This window comes from Suncus etruscus, chromosome 15 (assembly GCF_024139225.1).
Source record: "Suncus etruscus isolate mSunEtr1 chromosome 15, mSunEtr1.pri.cur, whole genome shotgun sequence".
Classification (NCBI taxonomy): domain Eukaryota; kingdom Metazoa; phylum Chordata; class Mammalia; order Eulipotyphla; family Soricidae; genus Suncus; species Suncus etruscus.
This window is the reverse complement of record NC_064862.1, coordinates 46,622,844-46,641,484: the sequence shown is the minus strand read 5'-3', so window position 1 is coordinate 46,641,484 and position 18,641 is coordinate 46,622,844. Positions and strand designations below refer to the sequence as shown.

The window sequence follows — 18,641 nt, the reverse complement described above, 5'->3', positions numbered from 1 at the left end:
GAAGTAACCTAAGCACCACCAGGTGCAGCCCTCCAAAAATAAAAAAAAGGAAAAAGGAAAAATAAGAATGTCCACCCCTGTGCTTGCTCCCTGTGACCCTTGACTGGTGCTCAGGGTCAAGGTCTCATCTCTCCAAGAACTGTCCAAACCCTCAGATAGCTACTTGTGGCTGTGGGTGTGGCTAGGGGAATCAGCTTCCCCAGTACACAGTGTTTCCTGCTGGGATCTCCAGTTCCGGCCAGCTGGGTTGGGCCTCACTTTCTACTAACCTGATAGTCCCAGACAGACTGTGAGCTTCAGGTGCAGGCCAGGCCTTACTCCAGAAACTGGCTAAAGGCTGGGCCACTGGCATCACACCTGTGGGGCCAGTTGAGAGCCTGTGGGCATCCCGGCATGAGCTCTACCTAGGGACAGGCCCAGGAGACAATCTGCTCCCATTCCCAAGAACCTGTTTCTCCTTAATGCACCAGGCTGAGACCAAAGGTGGATGCCCACATGCACTGCTCCGCCCCACCTCGCCTACCGGAAACCTCCAGAGTGAACCTGCAGAAACAATGCCATGTGCTCCCCCATAGCCGCCCCACTACAGCTCTCACACTTGGGTTTGGAGGCCCCAGAGAAAACAAACAAAACTGACACTCAGAGGCTGGAGCAGTAAGACAGTCGGGTAAGTAAGACAGTTGGTTGCCTTGTATGCAACCAACCTTGGTTTAATCAATCCCTGACTCTACATATAGTCCACAAGTTCATACAGAGCCAGGAGCAAGCCCTGAGTACAAAGCCAGAGTCAATTGTGAGCAGAGCCAGTCAGCTGTGAGCACTGCTGAGTATGCCCCACTCCATAAGCCCCAGGCTTGCCTCCAGACTCCCCATCCCCCGCCTCACCGCAGGTGACAGTGTGACTGGGATGAGCAGGGGTGTGAGGTCCAGCAGAGAAGGTACAGGTATTACATGTAGCACTGTGGCCCATGAGAGGTCACCAGGCAGCCCAACTGTATAGACACTCGGGGCAGTAGGCCCTAACCTGGGACATTTCTCAGGCCCCAGGTTCTGGGATTAGTCTCTTCCTGTGTGCAGGAGACACTGGGCAGCTAAAATCTTTATTCCGTTCCAGGGGCCAAATGCTGGTTGGCAGGATCACGACCCACAGCTGTGCCTGGCCCAAAGTGAGTCTGTCTGGGGCAGGAGTGCACAAAGTCCAGCTGTCCACACATCTGCCCTCCGCATGGTCCCAGGATTCATGAGGGCTTCACAGTTGGCCTAGGCCTGTCCCTGTGCTTGAAGCTGCGCAGCGGGTTCTGGCTCTTCTTCTGGGGAGCAGAACTGTGTCAACGGGGTGCACCCACCTGGGCCTGAACCAGACACCTGCCAGCACCAGTAGTGCTGACTGATGCCCCCTCCCAAGGGCACAGGCACCCACTGGACAGGTGGGGGAAGGGGCACCCGAAACTGCTGCCTAAGGCCCCAGGGACTGACCTTGGCCTTTTTGAAGGAAGGCAGCTTCTTCCGCTTCTTGTGAGGGTGAACAAGGCCACGAAGAGAAGAGGGAACTGGAAGATATGCACAGTCAGATGCACAGATGCATAATCAGAAGCACTCAGTCAGACACAGTCAGATGCAGTCACAGATACAGTTAGTCACAGATGCAGATGTATTAACAGACACACAGACACAGTCAGACACACTGACACTATTTAGACGTGTAATTAGACACATAGTCAGAAGCATACTCAGAGCCACGACTTGTGTCCAACCCAGTGAGTTGTCCAGGGCCAACCCCAGGGCCAGTGAAGCCTATTCAGTGGATCTCAGAGCTGTAGGTGAGAGGTCTGGACCCCAGGATACATAAGTGCCAGCAGCTCAAGGCTACTGAGGGGCAGATGTAGGGTCATCAGGGGAATGGAAAGAGGTCTGTCTAGGGCCTGGAAGAATTTCCTAGTACCTGACACCAGAACACGCAGCAGCAGAGACCTGCACATCCACTCCTGGTGGAGCAGGAAGCGCCAGCATGAAGTCCTTCTCAGGCCTGCAACACCTGCCCCCAACCACTTTGGACCCACCCCAGGGTCTCCCAGGGCCCTGTGCCCATTCAACTACGATGGAATCCCCAACTGGCCCTGGACCCCTGCCAGTCCCCACTGCTCACCATCCCTGTGTGTCCTGGTTCCTCCCGATACCCCAACCTTCCTAGGGCTCTCTTGCCCTGCTCACAGGGCACCAGCACTCAGGGTTCGCATGGAGCCGAAGTTCCGCTCCTCCACTAGCCACAAGCCTTACCTTCTCCTAGGTGGCTCTGCCGAGTCACCCCCACATCGCTTCTGCCGCAGCTCCCCTCCACCTCAAGCCAGAAGGGAGAGCAAAACAGCCAGGAAGAGGAGCTTGGCCACTCACCCAGGTAGTCAGGGACATTGCTCAGGTGCGGCTTCACCACAGCAGGGTGCAGGGGCAGATCATGCCGCAAAAGCTGCAGGTCTCTGGGGTTGTCTTCAAAGTAGGTCTGAGGGGGAAAGAGGTGGCAGTGTCAGGGAACTCCATACCCATCCTGTTCTGTGTAAGGTGAATTCCAGTGCATGGGACCCAGAACCCCGATAGTGACCCTGGTCACCCACAGCTGGAGTGGAGATGCTATTTCCGATAGATGGGTGGATGAACCTGATAGATGGGCTGTGTCCTCCCACCTCTCAGCTGACCCACACAGAGTTTGAGCAACAGGCTGCCCCTTGAGGCAGGTTTCCAGGATCATGTGCCCAACAACTCCTTTAAAGGAAATAAAACCAGGGGCTAGAGATATAGGGCAGTGGACAGTATTTGCCTTGCATACGGCTGATCTAGATTTGATCCCGGCACCCCAGGTGTTCCACTCACTGACACCCTTCCAGGAGTGATTCCTGATTGCAGAGCCACTTGGGTGTGGCCCAAGAAAACAAACAAAACAAAAAAGGAAATAAACTTTTACATATAAAAATCAGTGCCTCCGGGCCTGGAGAGATAGCACAGCGGTGTTTGCCTTGCAAGCAGCCGATCCAGGACCAAAGGTGGTTAGTTCGAATCCCGGTATCCCATATGGTCCCCCCGTGCCTGCCAGGAGCTATTTCTGAGCAGACACCCAGGAGTAACCCCTGAGCACCGCCGGGTGTGGCCCAAAAACCAAAAAAAAAAAAAAAAAAAAAAAATCAGTGCCTCCCCTTAGGCCCAGCCAGTCCAGTGTGGAGTCCAGCAGTGGTAGGAAACCTTAAAACCACTCTCAACCCATACTCCTTGCCCTCGCATCCTCTCCCCACCTCACCTTGAGCTTCTCTGAGTGCAGCAACTCATCCTTGATCTCCTTCAGCCTTGCCTCCCGGATGGCTTGCTTGGTGACTGAGCGCATGGCGTCCTAGTCAGGCACTGAGCGTCAGAGAACTGACCATCCACATGCCAGGCCCCTCCACCACTCCCCTGTCCCCTACTCACCCGGCAGCGGTAGCGAAAGCCCTCAATCTCCTCCATACGGAATTGGTAGGGGAGCAGAATGGGTGCCCCAGGCTCTGCAGGAAGGGGGAACCCAGGGTTTCAGAACTGAGATGCAAATGGCGACCTCAGTTCGCCACTGCTCCCTCCTGCTTCTGCTTCCTGGGGATGCCCAAGCAGTCCAGAGAAGGCCCAGCATGCAGTGCTCAGAGACCGTCCCTGAGAGACCCTCAGCTTTCCTACCCATCCAAGGTGACCTATATTTGCACTGCCCCAGCACCAGAACAGCAGCACCCTGAATTGGGCCCTGCCAGTCCCAGCTAAGATGGCGGGGAGGGCCACTGCCTCCTGTCCTTCTTGGAGGTTTTACCGGACTTGCCCCACAAGGAGGTCTGTGTGATCTATGACCAAGACACTCACTATACTACCCCTAAACACCCAGAGAAAGGGGCCATCTACACTAACAGCCTATTAAGCAGACCCTATTATCCATGGTCACCTCCTAAACATAGATGTACTGAGGCTGGCTCCTGTGTGCCCACCATTCAGGGCAGAGGCTGCCCAGGACCCAGCATTCAGCTCTCACCTCCGCCCAGCATCGCCTCCATCTCACTCAGGTGTGACTGCTCAGCAGGGAGCACGAAGGTCAGGACGGTGCCTGGATTGTTGGCACGGGCAGTCCTACAGAGACCCAATCTGAGTCTGAGAATCTATTTCCCACAGCATGCCAGCCCCAGCCCCCAAACCTTGTGTCACCCTCTACCTGCCCGCCCGATGAATGTAGGCTTCGGGGGTCGGTGGGAGGTCAAAGTTGAGCACAGCAGTGATGTGGTGGAAGTCTATACCCCGAGCCACGCCTGCCTCAGGGTCGGAGGCTCTGTGGAGAGATCCCCACATCAGCTGGCCTCGCAGGAAGCTTGAGGGACATGGTGAGCTCAATTCCCCAGAGTGCTGACAGGGATCTTGGGAAAGGAAGGGTCCATGAAGGAGCCACATAGCATTCCATTTCCCATGGCCTGACCAGTAGCATCCAATGGGTACCCCCTACCCATCAGGGTAGCCCCAGAGCTTTCCCACACCAGGTCAGAGAGAGCCATGGACCATCCAGGTATTTAGGGCATCATTTGGGACAACAATGTGGGTAGTTACAATAGCAATGCTTGTGTCTGTCCCAGGACCAGAGCCCAGGCCTCCAAGGGCTCTTCCTTGCCCAGCTCTGACAACTCCTTCCAAGTCACTCAGCACCCAGCAAGGTCAGGTATGTCCAGGCAGACTCTTGCCTCATTCTCCTAAAAGACTGGGGAGCACGTATCCTGTGCTGGGAGCACTCTGAGGGTGAGAACTTACTTGTCCCCCTTCAGCCCTTTGCCTCGACGCTTGCCCTTAACAGAGGCACCCAGGACCTCGGCATCTGTGGCGATGACACAGTCGTAGAAACCCTGGTTGAACTGGGAGATGATGTGGCACCTGTAGGCATACAGGAAGGGTCAAAGAGAGCCAGGGCCAGTGTGCCCCCAACTCCATCCTCCTTTCAATTTATGCGCTTTGTTTTGGGCCACAGTTGGTGGTACTCAGGGGTAATTACTCCTGGCTCTGCACTCAGGAATCACTCCTGACAGGCTTGGGGGATCATATAGGATGCTGGGAATAGAACCCAGGCCAGCTGAGTGCAAGGTAAACCCCCTCCCCACTGTGCTATTGCTCTGGCCTCATTATCAATTTCTTTACCCTATCCCAGAGCTAATCCCGGTTCCTGGCTCCCTCCCATGATGGGGGAAAACAGTGGGTATCAGGGATTGAAAATCTCATGGGCAGAGCCACCGGCAACCAGTACCGGGAGCGTAGTGGGAGCTCTCCATTGAGCACGCAGCTGGGAATGCTGAACTGCTCCAGGAAGAGGCGCAGCCGGTAACTGCGCTGTAGAGTGTTGACGAAGAGCAGGCACTTGCCCCGGATCAGCGACAGCTTGAGCAGGGCATAGAGCAGTAAAAACTTATCCTCCTCTGTCTCACACAACACCTGAAACTGCTGCAGCTGCTCTGGACCTGGCAGCTGGGACTCCTCCAGCCTGAGGGTAACCTAGAGAAGGAAAAAAAAAAATGAGACCAAATGCCGCCACCCGCTGGGACAAAACTGAAATACCACAAGGGCACCCATGTCCCCAAACCATGCAGCTTAATCATGCAGCAGCACAGCAGGAAGGGTGAGTACTGCACTCAGCCCATCCAGGTTTGATCCCTAGAATCGCAGGTAGTCTCCCAAACACCATTAGAAGTGATTCCTAGCGCAGTCAGAAGACTTACGCACTGAGTGTAGTCCCAAAATAAAACAAAACCAAAAAATAAAAAATAGGGGCCGGAGCAGTGGTACAAGCAGTAGGGTATCTGCCTTGCATGCGCGAACTTAGGAAAGACTGCAGTTCGATGCCCTGGTGTCCCATATGGTCCCCCAAGCAACAAGCGATTTCTGAGCGCAAAACCAGGGGTACCCCTGAGCGTCACTAGGTGTGGCCCAAAAACCAATAATAATAATAATAATAATAATAAATAGTAGCCTCTCCAAGAGACTCCTCAGGACCTTCAGAGGAGCATGCGCTGTGCCCTCTGCAGAGGAAGCTGGGGCTACATAGTGACTTTAGTTAGACACAGAGGCCCTGAGAGCCTCAGAACCAGTCTTCTACCATAAGCAAGTCCAGTGAGCTTGAAAGGTAATGGGATTCCCACATTCCCCAAAGAACCTCACCGGGTTGTGCAGGACAAGCTCCTTGAGTGCTTGAACATCCTCATTGAAAGTGGCTGACATGAGAAACGCCTGATAAATGCGGGGCAAGTGGCTGGAACAAAGCACAGGGCCATGAGACTCAAACTCTTGAGGGGTACCAGCTGCCTCAATTCACCTTCTGATGCCTGCCCATGTCCAAATGGTTTCCAGAATGTTCTCAGTAAGTTCTACATAGATGAGGGGCCCCAGCAGTGAGACAGAATAAGGAAGTCCGGAAGGGATGCAGTGGTTAGGGAAAAGATGGGGAACCCTGGTAGGGATGACCTTGATGCTCCCACATGATTCCTCCATACCAGAGAAGACTCTTGAGCTCCTCCTCAAAGCCAAAGGAGAAAAGAAGATCTGCCTCGTCCACCACCAGCAGTTCCAGAGAGTCTCGGAGCTTCAGATTGTCCTGCTGCAGGTGATGGAGGACGCGCGAGGGGGTCCCCACCACCACATCTGGCTTCTCCATTAGCACAGATCTGCAAGCGGGAGAGAACGGTGGGGGCTGGAGTTCACAGAGAACCAGCCTCCTGTCCCCAACCTGGGAACAGATGATAACCACGACCTCGCTAGTGACCCACGATCGAGCTGGTCTTTCCGCACCTCTGCGAGGCCGACGTGTCAGTGGCCGAGATGTTGGCCACCCGGATGTCGCGGGCACAGTAGCTGGCCAGTTGCTGGATCATGGTCTGGGCCTGCTGGGCCAGCTCCTTGGTGGGCACCAGGACAAGGGCTCTCACCGCCTGCTCCACGGCCGGGCCTGTCTGCAAGGGCAGGAATTGGTGTTATTGGCATCGCCTTATATTCGACTCTTCTTTCAGACAACCTGACTTGACCAAGGGGCTCCTCACCAGCACCCTCATCAGCCCACTAGGAATGGGGAACAGAATAGAAAGCACTCGCCCCATGTCCCCCGCCCCAGTCCTATGCGCCAGCCTTAGAAACAGCAATTTAATGGCTACTGAGCAACAAAGATGTAGCAAAGAGGAGAAGGTGGAAGGCCCCAGTGATGCTAGTCAGTGAGAATGAAAACCATTTATTTACGCAGGAGACCACACTAAGCAAGGTGGAAGCAGATGCCCCGACCCAGGTAAGCAGTGTGTGGGGGCCGGTGCGAGCCACCATCTCTCGGGACAACTTCCTCGGCAGGAGCTGAGAAGACAATGCAAGTTCTGCCCCGACGCACCGCCTTCCGATGGAGCAGCAGCTGCAGCACGGGGATGGCGTAGGCGCCCGTCTTCCCCGAGCCCGTGCGGGCGCGCGCAAGGAGATCCTTGCCGTCCAGCGCCAGTGGGATGGCCTTCTCCTGGATCAGCGTGGGCCGGGCCCAGCCCAGGTCGGCCACGGCCTAGAAAGAAAACCACGGCAGGCTCAGAGGCGGCCGCGAACTCCTACCCCGCCGCACACTCGCCCAGTACCTGCAGGATCCGTGGGTCCAGCCCGAAGTCTCGGAAGCCCAGAGACTCCGTGTCTGCCATGCTCCCTGGCCGCTAGAACAGGAAGCGCAGAAACAGGAACCGGAAACACGTAAACCGGAAGGGGTTGACGTTATCGGGGCCGGGCCTTAGGGACCGCCAATCAGCGCCGGGGAAAGCCGGCAGACCCGGAAGTTTAGCGTTGGACTGCCAGCTCTGAGGTTTTCCAGCCCCGGCTTACGGGGGGCTTGGAGGGCAGGATAGCCGCCCCACCGACGATCTGACCGTCGCTGCGCCCTAAACAGCCTTACTGTCCTAGCATTCGAACTAGTTTCGCGCGCGTTCAAACATGGGCTCAGAGAATGCTGGCCTCTGGGAGTGTGTCATGCACCGCCCTGTATGCACGGGGCCTGTCTGGTGTGTCATGCACCGAATGTCACTGGGGTGCGCCTGTTTATTGGGGAGGTCATCCGCGGGGCTTGGGCGGCCGTGCAAAAGATGCAGATGCTGAGCCGGAGAGATAGCATGGAGGCAAGGCGTTTGGCTTGCATGCAGAAGTACGGTGGTTCGAATCTCGGCATCTCATTTGGTCCCCTGAGCTTGCCAGGAACGATTTATGAGCGTAGAGCCAGGAGGAACCCCTGAGCGCTGCTGGGTGTGACAAAAACAAACAAACACTGGAACTTCAGAACAGTTATTTAAAAATATTTTCCTTGCCTGTTTTTGAATAAAGGCTCTAGAATGTAATAATAGAAACAAAATAAAATTTAACAAGTGGTCAATATTTAGCTTGAACTGGAGGCAGTATATGATCATTTTTGCACTTATATTTGTTGTGCTTGCATAAAATTGAAAATACTCCCAGAGCACAGGGAAAATTAAGTTTACAGAATAAGGGTGAATTGCATCAATCCAACCTACAAGTGATAAAGAAAACAGTTATTGATCAAAGACAATTTTTAATATGAAAACTTTCTAAATCTCAATACTCAAAATCACAATGTCCCACTCCATTAAAGGAAAATTAATGAAAGAGGTTTCCTAGTATAGGTTTACTGGATAGTATGTCCTCCACATTTTACATTTATTCAAAAGTCTTAAAACATTGTTACCAGAATTAATCTTTTTTTTTTTTTCATTATTTTAGGGACACACCTAACAGGGCTTAGACATTACTACTGGCTCTACTCAAGGATCTCTCCTGGCAGTGATCATATGAGATGACTGGGATTGAACCTGGGGTCAGCCACATGCTGTGCCTAACCCGCTGTGCTATCACTCGGATCACTCAGGTTTAAATGCTTTAATAACTTTATTAACTTTCCAGTGTACAGGAAATAAAGATTAAAGGTTCAAGGTAAAAAAAAAAAAACACAAAAAGATGCAGATGCGACCCCAGCAACAGGAGCGATGGAGGACGAGGAGCAGGGAGTCAAGTTCATCTGGGGTCCCCACACCGGGCTGCCCATCACTACTGACCTGAAGGACTTGGTTTAAACGAGAATGTTTGGTTCCCAGGCACGAGAGACAGTAGTGGGGTTAAGGCATTTGCCTGGTGCTGGTTTGATTCCCAGGACCACGCATGCCCAGGCTTTCCCCTGCCAAGAGTGATGCCAAAGCACAATGCCAGGAGTAAGGCCTTGAGTACAGTTAGGTATAGTATTTCAGAAAGAAATTGTTGGTACCCACTGTATACCTATTTTCCAGCGTATAGGACGACTTTTTTGTTTTGTGGCCACCCCCAGTGACGCTCAGGGGTTACTCCTGGCTATGCACTTAGAAATTGCTCCTGGCTTGGGGGACCATATGGGATGCCGGGGATTGAACCGAGGTCTGTCCTGGATCAGCCGCATGCAAACACCCTACTGCTGTACTATCTAGCGCTCTGGCCCCTATTTTTTTTTGGGGGGGGGTCACACCCGGCAGCACTCAGGGGTAACTCCTGGCTCTACGCTCAGAAATCGCTCCTGGCAGGCTCGGGGGACCATATGGGATGCCAGGATTCGAACCACTGTCCTTCTGCATGCAAGACAAATGCCTTACCTCCATGTTATCTCTTCCTCCCCTCCCCCCCAAGACTTTTTAACCCATGGAAACTTCTTAAAAGTCGGAGTCGTCTTATACACCAGGATATCGCATGCTGAAACTCACTCCAGCTTCAGGGACGAGTGATCCAGCCCCCTCTTACCGCTGCATCCCATCCAGCTGCCAGGCGTCATCACTCAGTCCTCTGCTTGTCCTGATTCATTTTTCATGGCACACAGAGGAGCTGAGTTACCGAGCACCACATCTCATCCTGCAGCCCAGTATGTGGCTTTCTGGTGCTTAGTCCTCTGTTCAGCTTTTATGCAACACAGAGGCGGTGCTCTTTCTCCCTCTAGCTGTCCTATTAATCACTGCACCCAGCCAACTGCTCTTGGAGGAGACCCCTCTCCCTGATCTAAATGTAGATCACAATTAAAATCACAGTCACTCATTACAAATAACAAATGTAAAATGATTGTTGGCACTCCAAACCTTTGAAGGTTCTACTCTTTTTCTCTTACATTTTTTAATTTTTAATTTGGTGTGTGTTACATGAATACAGCCCAAACCCTATATTTTAACTGGAAAAGTAGGGGGTCATCTTATACACCAGAAAATACGGTAGTAATTTCCTATTGTTGCTCTAACAAACTACGTCATAGCTTAAAACACAGATTTTATAGACAGGAAAGTCAGAAGTCAGATAGAGGTTCCTAACTGGGCTTAGAAATCAAGATATAGGGGCCGGAGAGATAGCATGGAGGTAAGGCGTTTGCCTTTCATGCAGAAGGTCATCGGTTCAAATCCCGGCGTCCCATATGGTCCCCCGTGCCTGCCAGGAGCAATTTCTGAGCATGGAGCCAGGAGTAACCCCTGAGCACTGCCGGGTGTGACCCAAAAGCCACCAAAAAAAAAAAAAAAAAAAAAAGAAATCAAGATATAGGGGGCTGAAGAGACAGCACAGCGGTGTTTGCCTTGCAAGCAGCCGATCCAGGACCAAAGGGTGATTGGTTCGAATCCCTGTGTCCCATATGGTCCCCCGTGCCTGCTAGGAGCTTTCTGAGCAGACAGCCAGGAGTAACCCCTGAGCACCGCCAGGTGTGGCCCAAAAACCAAAAAAAAAAAAAAGTAATCAAGATATAGGGACCGGAGAGAAAGCATGGAGGTGGGGTGTTTGCCTGGCATGTAGAAGGATGGTGGTTTGAATCCCAGCACCCCATATGGTCCCCCCACCCCATATGGTCCCCGAGCCTGCCAAGAGCGATTTCTGAGCGTAGAGCCAGGAGTAACCTATGAGTGCTGCTGGGTGTGACCCAAAAACCAAAAAGAAAACAAACCAAAAAAGAAAAAGGTATCAAGATATAGGGGCCCGAGTGGTGGCACTGCAGTAGGGCCTTTGCCTTGCATGCAGCTCACCTAGGATGGACTGCAGTTCTATTCCCCACCATTCCATATGATCCCCTAAGCCAGGAGCAATTTTGATTTCTGAACAGAGCCAGGAGTAACCCAAGTGTCACCGGGTGTGACCCAAAAACCAAAAAAAAAGGGGGCCGGCGAGGTGGCACTAGAGGTAAGGTCTCCCTTGCAAGCGCTAGCCAAGGAACGGACCATGGTTCGATCCCCTGGCGTCCCATATGGTCCCCCCAAGCCAGGGGCGATTTCTGAGCGCGTAGCCAGGAGTAACCCCTGAGCATCAAAAACGGGTGTGGCCCCCAAAAAAAACAAAACAAGCAAAAAGAAATCAAGATGTGGGGGGCTGGAGTGATAGCACAGCAGTAGGGCATTTGCCTTGCACACAGCCTACCTGGGGATGGAACTGGGTTCAATCCCCGGCATCCCATATGGTCCCCCGAGCCTATCAGGAGCAATTTCTGAGCACAGAGCTAGGAGTAACCCCTGAGCGCCGCCAGGTGTGGCCCAAAAGACACACAAAAAAAAAATGTGGGGGCCAGTGATATTAAAACAGGGAAGATGCATGCAAGCAGCCTTCCCAGGTCAAATCATAGGGTCCCCTGAGTGATGATCCCTGAATGCAGTCAGAAGTAAACCCTGAGCACCACCAGGTAGGTGTTGCCCCTTTCCCCCAAAAAAAGTTAAAAAAAAAAATCAAGATGTGGCTGGGCTGCATTCCATTCCAGAAACTGGAGTACTTACTAGTTTCTACTATGGGCAAGGCTGGGGAGAGATAGATCATCCTGTTCTTGAATCCCAGTTAAAGCAAAGCTGAAAAGGGGCCGGAGGTATAGCACACTGTTAGCTATAGTATGCTGTTGGTGTGTTTGCCTTGCATGATGCTGACCTAGGACAGACTTGGGTTCCATCCCCATCATCCCATATGGTCCCCCGAGCCTGCCAGGAGTGACTTCTGAATGCAGAGTCAGGAGTAAGCCCTGAGCGCTGTTGGGTGTGACCCAAAAACAAAAAGCCAAATTGGGACCTAGAGATGAAGGGGGGGCACTATCAGAAGCAGTGAGAGCTGGGACGGGGCCAGAGATGATAGGGGGAAAGCATGGCCTGCCTTCTTACTCCTTTTGCAAAAATAGTCTTACTTTATTCAGGGGGATGCTAAGAAAGCAGGAGTTTCAGAATGAGGTTAGGATTATAGGAACTACCAAAATCCCTTTGATGGAGCCAAACAAAAAACAAAGAGAAATAAAAAGATAGTACACAGCAGGTGAAGCATTTGCTTTAAAAGCACCGATCCAGGTTCTATCTCTGGCATCCTGAGCCTGTCAGGAGTGTTTTCTGAGCACAGAGCCAAAAGTAACCTCAAATGCCTCCAAAAAACAAAAATAGTACAGAGGGTAAAGCAATTGCTTTGCATCCTGCCAGCTCTTGTGGTTACCCAACACCACAGAAGTCTCTATGACTGACTATGCAGATGTTTGGCAGGATATCCTTGTTTTCCCCACAACTACGATTTATCCTCTTTTGGCCCCTATTTCCTCCCCCACCCCCAGTATGTTTAGTGAATTCCCACTTTTGATCTCCACTGCTTCCACCAAACATTCATAAAAGAAACCCAGGACTTACTGACTTATCAGTGTAATTGAACTGGACTTAGCCCCAGGCTCTATCTAGCTTTCTGCACCCTGTACCGAGCCAGGCTTCTAGTCCTCTTTGTGGCCAAAAGTCAAGCCATGTTCCTGGCTGGAGGAATAGTACAAGGTAGGCATTTGCCTTGTATACAACCAACCCAGATTCAATCCTTGGTATCCTATATGGTCCCCAAAGAACAGAACAGCTAGGAGGAGTAAGTCCTGAGCACTACATCTCAGAAAAAAAGTGTTCAATCAAATTAGAAATGATACTATAAGGTTAGTCACTCATCTTACATGCTGCCAATTAGGTTAGATCCCTTATATCATAAAGGGTCCCTTGAGTCTCACAAGGAGTGAAATATGAGCACAAAGCCAGGAGTTACCCCTGAATATAGTGGGGTATGGCCCCCAAATAAAAACCAACAACAAAAATACATAGAATGGTGCAGAAATAAAGGAAACAAGAATTTAGTCATGTCCATCAGATTCATATATTCTTACTGTTGTTAGGCCATACCTAGTGATGTTCAGGGCTTACTCCTTGGCTCTGCACTCAAGAGATCATTTGCCTAGTGGGGCTTGGGAGATCATCTGGGCTACAGAGGCTGGAGACAGCCACATGCAAGGCAAGCATCTTACTCACAGGACTATCGCCAGGGCCCCAAAACATGTATTTTATTTATTTATTTATTTAGGTTTTTGGGCCACACCCAGCGGTGCTCAGGGGTTACTCCTGGCTGTCTGCTCAGAAATAGCTCCTGGCAGGCATGGGGGACCATATGGGACACCGGGATTCGAACCAACCACCTTTGGTCCTGGATCGGCTGCTTGCAAGGCAAACGCCGCTGTGCTATCTCTCCGGGCCCCAAAACATGTATTTTAAATAAAACCATAAAATGTAAAAAATGGGCAGGTCATGAATGACAGTTTTTCTAAAGCGGAGAAGTCAAAACACATGCACCCAGATCCGTGACTCTGGCGCTGAGAGGCCAAAAAAACAGCTGCTTCATCTCAGGTGACTCCTTGACTCCAAGTGGCCTTGGTTGTCCTCTGTGAATGGAACACCTCCCCTTCCAGTTCTTCAGACTAGCCTGGCACCCCACTCCACCCCACCCCAGCTAGCATCCATTTTTGGAAGCCAGAAGCAGGCTCAGAGCCACCACCCCCTACCCCCTGATGCTGCCCCAATCTCTTGACTTCAAACAAAGCTCCTGAAATACGTTTTATTTCACTGCCAGATCTGTGGAAGGAACAAACGGAGCTGGCTCCTGTAAGACAAACTACGGCTTAAATAAAGGGGTACCTGCCTTGTGCTAGCTCTATCTCTGCTCTCTGGGGTTCTCAGCCTGTTCCAATGGGGGGCAGGGGATCACAGCTGTGGCCAGAGCCTCCACTCACTCCTCAATAAGTGCTAGAAAGAACCCATGATGCCACCCTCATGTTACCCTGGGGACCCACAGCCCGAAAAAACCTGGCCAGCTACTACAGTAGCAAGCAGAGCTGCGTGGCAAAGTAAGATGGGCAAAAACTATGCTAGTGTTTGCAGCCATACAGGAAGAAATGCTTCATCTAAAAAAGAAATGTGTCACTTAAAATAAAGTTCTAGTCTATAAAAAAATGCTGCAGTGCTTGGGGCCAGTCCTGCCCTTCTTTCCTTTCAGTTACTGAGTGAAATGGGCTGGGACAGGGAACATCTTGCTCATCCATGCTCATCGCCTGCCATTGACAGAACAGAGGAAAAGGAGGGTCATTGTCATTTGCTCATTTTGTAATAGAAAAGAGGACAATCACACAGGGCAGAGAGGCCGCTGCTCACCATCCCAGAGTGGACTTTTGAAAACTTTGACCATGTTCCGTGTCCTCGAGAACCAGGGCTAACTCTGGCTGGTCTGAGTTCCCAGTGACCGACCCCAGAACCAACAAGGCTTCTATCTTTTCATTTTTCCAGAATCCCCTCAGGCTCCCTGGAGGTTCCATTCTGGGTAAGGACTGCTACCACATTGAGATGAAAGGGGCCTCCCACAGAGGCACTACACCAACTTCTTGGCCTCAAAGAAGCTCTTGAGGTGACGCATCTGCCAGATGCCAGTAAGGATGAAGATGACCGTCTGAGTGATGGACCACCAGAGGACTCTCTGGTTGGTACTCTCGCTAGTCAGGCGGAAGCGCTCTTCTCGATACTAGGAGGAAAGAGAGGTAGGATCAGAGGTGCAGGAGGAACCAGCTCCCGTCAAGGTGCTAGCCTCGAATTCTATAGAATTCCATAGAACAACAAGCCTTCCAAAAGAATCCTTGTCTGAATGGAAACCAGCTTTCTAAGACAGCAGAGAGGGCATTTGATTTGTGTGCACTGACCTTTGATTCCCTGGACCCCCTATGACCCCAAGCCCACCAGGAGTGATCCCTGAGCACAGAGTCAGGAATAAGCCCTGCATCACCGGCTGTAGCCCAAAAACCAAAACAGTAAAAAAATAAACCACCTACATCCAAGCACAGAGTCAACAACACTGAAAACATCATATCTAAGCTGCAACCACAAAATTTGTAATGTGCCTATCAAGGTAGCAGGTTTGGAAACATTGGTGATAGGAGTTGACAGTGATTATATATTATATACCTGGGGCCGGGAAGGTGGCGCTAGAGGTAAGGTGTCTGCCTTGCAAGCGCTAGCGTAGGACAGACCGTGGTTCGATCCGGCGTCCCATATGGTCCCCCCAAGCCAGGGGCGATTTCTGAGCGCATAGCCAGGAATAACCCCTGAGCGTCAAATGGGTGTGGCCCAAAAACCAAAAAAAAAAAAAAAAGAAATATTATATACCTAAGACTTAACTGTTGGGACTGGAGAAATAGCACAGCAGGGAGGGCATTTGCCTTGCATGTAGCCAACCCAGGTTCAATCCCTGGCACCTCTGAGCCCCACCAGGAGTATTCTTAAGTGCAGAGCCAGGAGTAAGCAATGTATTTGGGTATTGCCCAAAAACCAAAACCGAAACCACAAAAACCTAAAAATGAACTATCAATTACTTTGTAAACCAGTGTTCTATAAATTTAAAAAAATACATTTTTTTAAATCACCTTTCTACCATCTTGAGAAACTGCTCAAGGGGGCGGGAGAGATAGTACAGCAGTAGGGCGTCTGCCTTGCACACAGCCAATTCAGGACAGATGGTGGTTCAAATCCTGGCATCCCAAATGGTCTCCTGTGCCTGCCAGGAACGATTTCAGTGCCAGGAGTAACCCTGAGAGCCAACGGGTGTGACCCAAAAACCAAAAAAAAGGGAGAGAGAGAGAGAAAGAAAGAGAAACTGCTCAAGGTAAACAGTAGCAGTGGCTACTGCTAGATGGGGAACTGTTCTCTGCTTTATTCAAGCTTAAAACTGCACTCCGGAAGCCTGATAGCAGTAGAAAGCCTGGAAAGCAGATAGCAGGCTGGACTGGATCTGGCACCACTCAACATGCCACATGCCATCCTGGCAGCATTGTTGTTCGTGATCACTGAACAACAAAGTACACCTTTTTTGAGGCAAACAACCTGTGCACAAACCCCAAAGTTCAAGCGTACGCTGGCAAGCACCATACGGCAACGAGCACTACAGCTAAGTGTGTTAGCCACACCAATGCCTGAGACCCAGGATCATTAGAGCAAGCACTTAGGTGAGGGCAGCTGGGGTGGGAGGGACAAGCCATGCAGAAACAGAACCAGGACCTTCCGGCTGATCTCTCAATGGGACCTTCTCAAGTAAAGACTCCGGGAGTTTAAAAAAAAAAAAAAAAAAAAGACTCCGGGAGTAGAAGTAAGAGCTTCCAACTTCCAGCAGGTGCAGAGTGTGCAAAGGTCAAGTAGGCATTTCCAAACACCGGAACTGGGCTTACCCGCTGGTAATCCTGCTCTTTCTGGATCTGCTCCACCTGATCAAGCAGCTGGCGGGCTCGGAGCTGCAGCTCTGTCAGCTTGTCCTTAGCAGCGATCTCAGGGTAGTTGTTGGCATGCTGGCCCACCTGGATGTCTAGGTACACGCGCTGGCGAGAAAGGACAGGGATTGGGGGGAAACGCTGATGCCACCCGTGCAAAGTGGGAGGGAACTCTTGACAGTTCCCCCAGCTAAGAGGCAAATCAAGGACTGTTCCCATGGCTGGAGAGCTAGGTATCATGGGCCAGGCTGGCTGTAAATCCAAATGTCAAGCGAGAGAGAGCCCGAGCACCCGCGACGGTCTTACCAGCCTGCCTCCAGCGAAGAGAGCCATGCGGGTGGAGTTGGAGTGCAAGCAGATCTGGTGGTCACCGGGGGTGTGGGAGGTGAAAGTGAAGCGGCCCTCGGAGCCGTACTGCCTGGACAGCACCACCTGCGGGAGAGAGAAAGCGTGTGTGAGCCCCGCTGCCACGCAGGCCAGGCTCCGTCCTGCATCTCCCGCGGGCAGCCCGAGGACCGTCAATCAACCAGCCGGGCCTACCTTGCCGTCGGGGTCCTTCACTTCCACATGCATGCCTAAGCCGGGGGTCGAGGGCAGGAAAACCTCCTTCTGCTTGTCCCACATCTGCGTGCGGTAGTTTCCTGCGGGGCAGACCCGGAGACGTCAGGGCGCGCCCACTTTCCGGCCCTTGTCCCCCAGGAGGCCCTTAGCGACGACGCCCTCCCAGCCCCGCAGCCTCCTGACCGATGACCATGGTCTCGTCGGGGATTTCCTCGATGAAGCAGCGCTTCTCCGTCTCGCCGATGTGGAAGTAGAGCGCCCGGGTGACGGCCGTGCAGAGCGCGAGCAGCAGCAGCAGCAACACCGGCGGCCGCGCAGGCCCCGCACCGGCCATCGCGCCGCCCGGCGACTGCGCCTGCGCCGCCTGCACGCGCCTGCGCTCTCAGCCCGGGGCAAGGGGCGGGGCCAAATGCGCGCCTGCGCATTGCCGTCGGAGGCAGGCTCTGCCCTGCCAAGGATGCTCAAGTTCCTATGTGCCCCTAGGTAGCTCTTCTTCTGAGCCTCCCACCTGCGTCTCTACCGCACCCTGATATCCAGTGATTTAGAAATGTGGAGTCCGCGTTGCGGAGCGTCACGGTTGCAGCGAGGATTTGCTTTGGCCGGTTTCGGTGCTATTTGGCTTCCTTAGGGCCTTGGTCTCTCCCGGTGTGCCCAGAGCATGACTTTAGGCTTTAGGCTTTAGGACCGTGCCCGGGGCTGCCAGGGCTCTATGTGGGGTCCCGCTCTAGCCAGCAGGGGTGGGGTGAGGTGTCAGATGAAGACGATGGTGGATCGGGGAAGGAAGTGGAGAACAGACCCTCCAGACTACTCGCCTGTCCCCACCACCGTCGGATGCAGCGAGCGCCGCTGCTGCTGCTGCCGCTGCTGCTGTCCGAGGAGGCCTTGGTGCTGGGCTCTGCAGGGTTGCTGGGACCTACAAGCGCGCCCCGCACCCGGGCTTTCCTTGCTCACATGCGTACCCAGGTGTCCGAGCGAGCGCTCCTTCAGGTTGCATCTGCTGTCTTTGCCTTTCCGCCCAAGAGAACTGGAATTAAACCAAGACAAACTATCTCATGTCAATCAAGTGACCCTAACCTTAAGACACAGTCCTTTTCTGCGAGCTAACAAGACATCGGAAACTTCCCTTTAAATACGTAAATATGGGGGCTGGAGCGATAGCAGCAATAGAGTGGCGTTTGCCATGCATGCGGCCAACCCTGGACAGACTCTGGTTTGAATCCCGCATTCCATAGGGTTTCTTAAGCCTGCCTGGAGCGACTTCTGAGTGCAGAGCCAGGAGTAACCCATGAGCGCCGCAGATGTGACCCAAATAACTAAAAAATAAATAAGTAGATTTGGGGCCCGAGAGGTAGTACAGAAGCCATGTGTTTGTTGGCCCTTGTGTTGCATGCAGCTGACCCCAGTACCTGGTTTGTCCCATTAACAAATAAACATTAGGGGCCGGTGAAGTGGCGCTAGAGGTAAGGTGTCT

The 18,641-nt window shown here is 52.3% G+C and overlaps 2 protein-coding genes across 4 annotated transcripts; both read right to left on the bottom strand.

Annotated features, from left to right (window-relative positions):
* Window positions 1–1,082: 1,082 nt before the first annotated feature.
* DDX56 (DEAD-box helicase 56) lies at window positions 1,083–7,700 on the bottom strand. Of its 2 annotated transcripts, none has more exons than XM_049789651.1 (14): window positions 7,635–7,700; window positions 7,403–7,564; window positions 6,820–6,980; window positions 6,525–6,695; window positions 6,193–6,283; window positions 5,285–5,529; window positions 4,798–4,917; window positions 4,214–4,327; window positions 4,037–4,131; window positions 3,454–3,527; window positions 3,287–3,376; window positions 2,392–2,497; window positions 1,477–1,550; window positions 1,083–1,310 (listed from the first exon to the last, which is right to left on the bottom strand). In XM_049789651.1, the coding sequence occupies exons 1-14, from the start codon at window positions 7,692–7,694 to the stop codon at window positions 1,239–1,241; spliced, it is 1,635 nt and encodes a 544-aa protein (XP_049645608.1). In that variant the 5' UTR covers window positions 7,695–7,700; the 3' UTR covers window positions 1,083–1,238. The 2 variants fall into 2 exon arrangements, with proteins under 2 accessions (XP_049645608.1, XP_049645609.1); XM_049789652.1 differs by having other exon boundaries at window positions 1,083–1,307.
* Window positions 7,701–14,447: 6,747 nt separating this feature from the next.
* On the bottom strand, window positions 14,448–17,525 carry TMED4 (transmembrane p24 trafficking protein 4). 2 transcript variants are annotated; one of them, XM_049789671.1, is made up of 5 exons: window positions 17,354–17,525; window positions 17,150–17,250; window positions 16,916–17,041; window positions 16,571–16,717; window positions 14,448–14,877 (listed from the first exon to the last, which is right to left on the bottom strand). In XM_049789671.1, exons 1-5 carry the CDS (start codon window positions 17,502–17,504, stop codon window positions 14,728–14,730), a joined length of 675 nt encoding a protein of 224 aa, XP_049645628.1. In that variant the 5' UTR covers window positions 17,505–17,525; the 3' UTR covers window positions 14,448–14,727. The 2 variants fall into 2 exon arrangements, with proteins under 2 accessions (XP_049645628.1, XP_049645629.1); XM_049789672.1 differs by lacking the exon at window positions 14,448–14,877 and adding an exon at window positions 15,846–15,903.
* Window positions 17,526–18,641: the final 1,116 nt, after the last annotated feature.

Coding starts and splice junctions, on each gene's coding strand:
- DDX56 (XM_049789651.1), bottom strand. CDS start 7,694: ATGGCAGACACGGAGTCTCTGGGCTTCCGAGACTTCGGGCTGGACCCA. Junction 5,530..6,192: donor AGCTTGTCCTGCACAACCCG/GTGAGGTTCTTT, acceptor TTCCTTCTCTAG/GTTACCCTCAGGCTGGAGGA. Junction 3,377..3,453: donor GCTTTCGCTACCGCTGCCGG/GTGAGTAGGGGA, acceptor GTGCCTGACTAG/GACGCCATGCGCTCAGTCAC.
- TMED4 (XM_049789671.1), bottom strand. CDS start 17,504: ATGGCCGGTGCGGGGCCTGCGCGGCCGCCGGTGTTGCTGCTGCTGCTG. Junction 16,718..16,915: donor TCTTCGCTGGAGGCAGGCTG/GTAAGACCGTCG, acceptor CTTTCTCGCCAG/CGCGTGTACCTAGACATCCA. Junction 14,878..16,570: donor AAGAGCAGGATTACCAGCGG/GTAAGCCCAGTT, acceptor CTTTCCTCCTAG/TATCGAGAAGAGCGCTTCCG.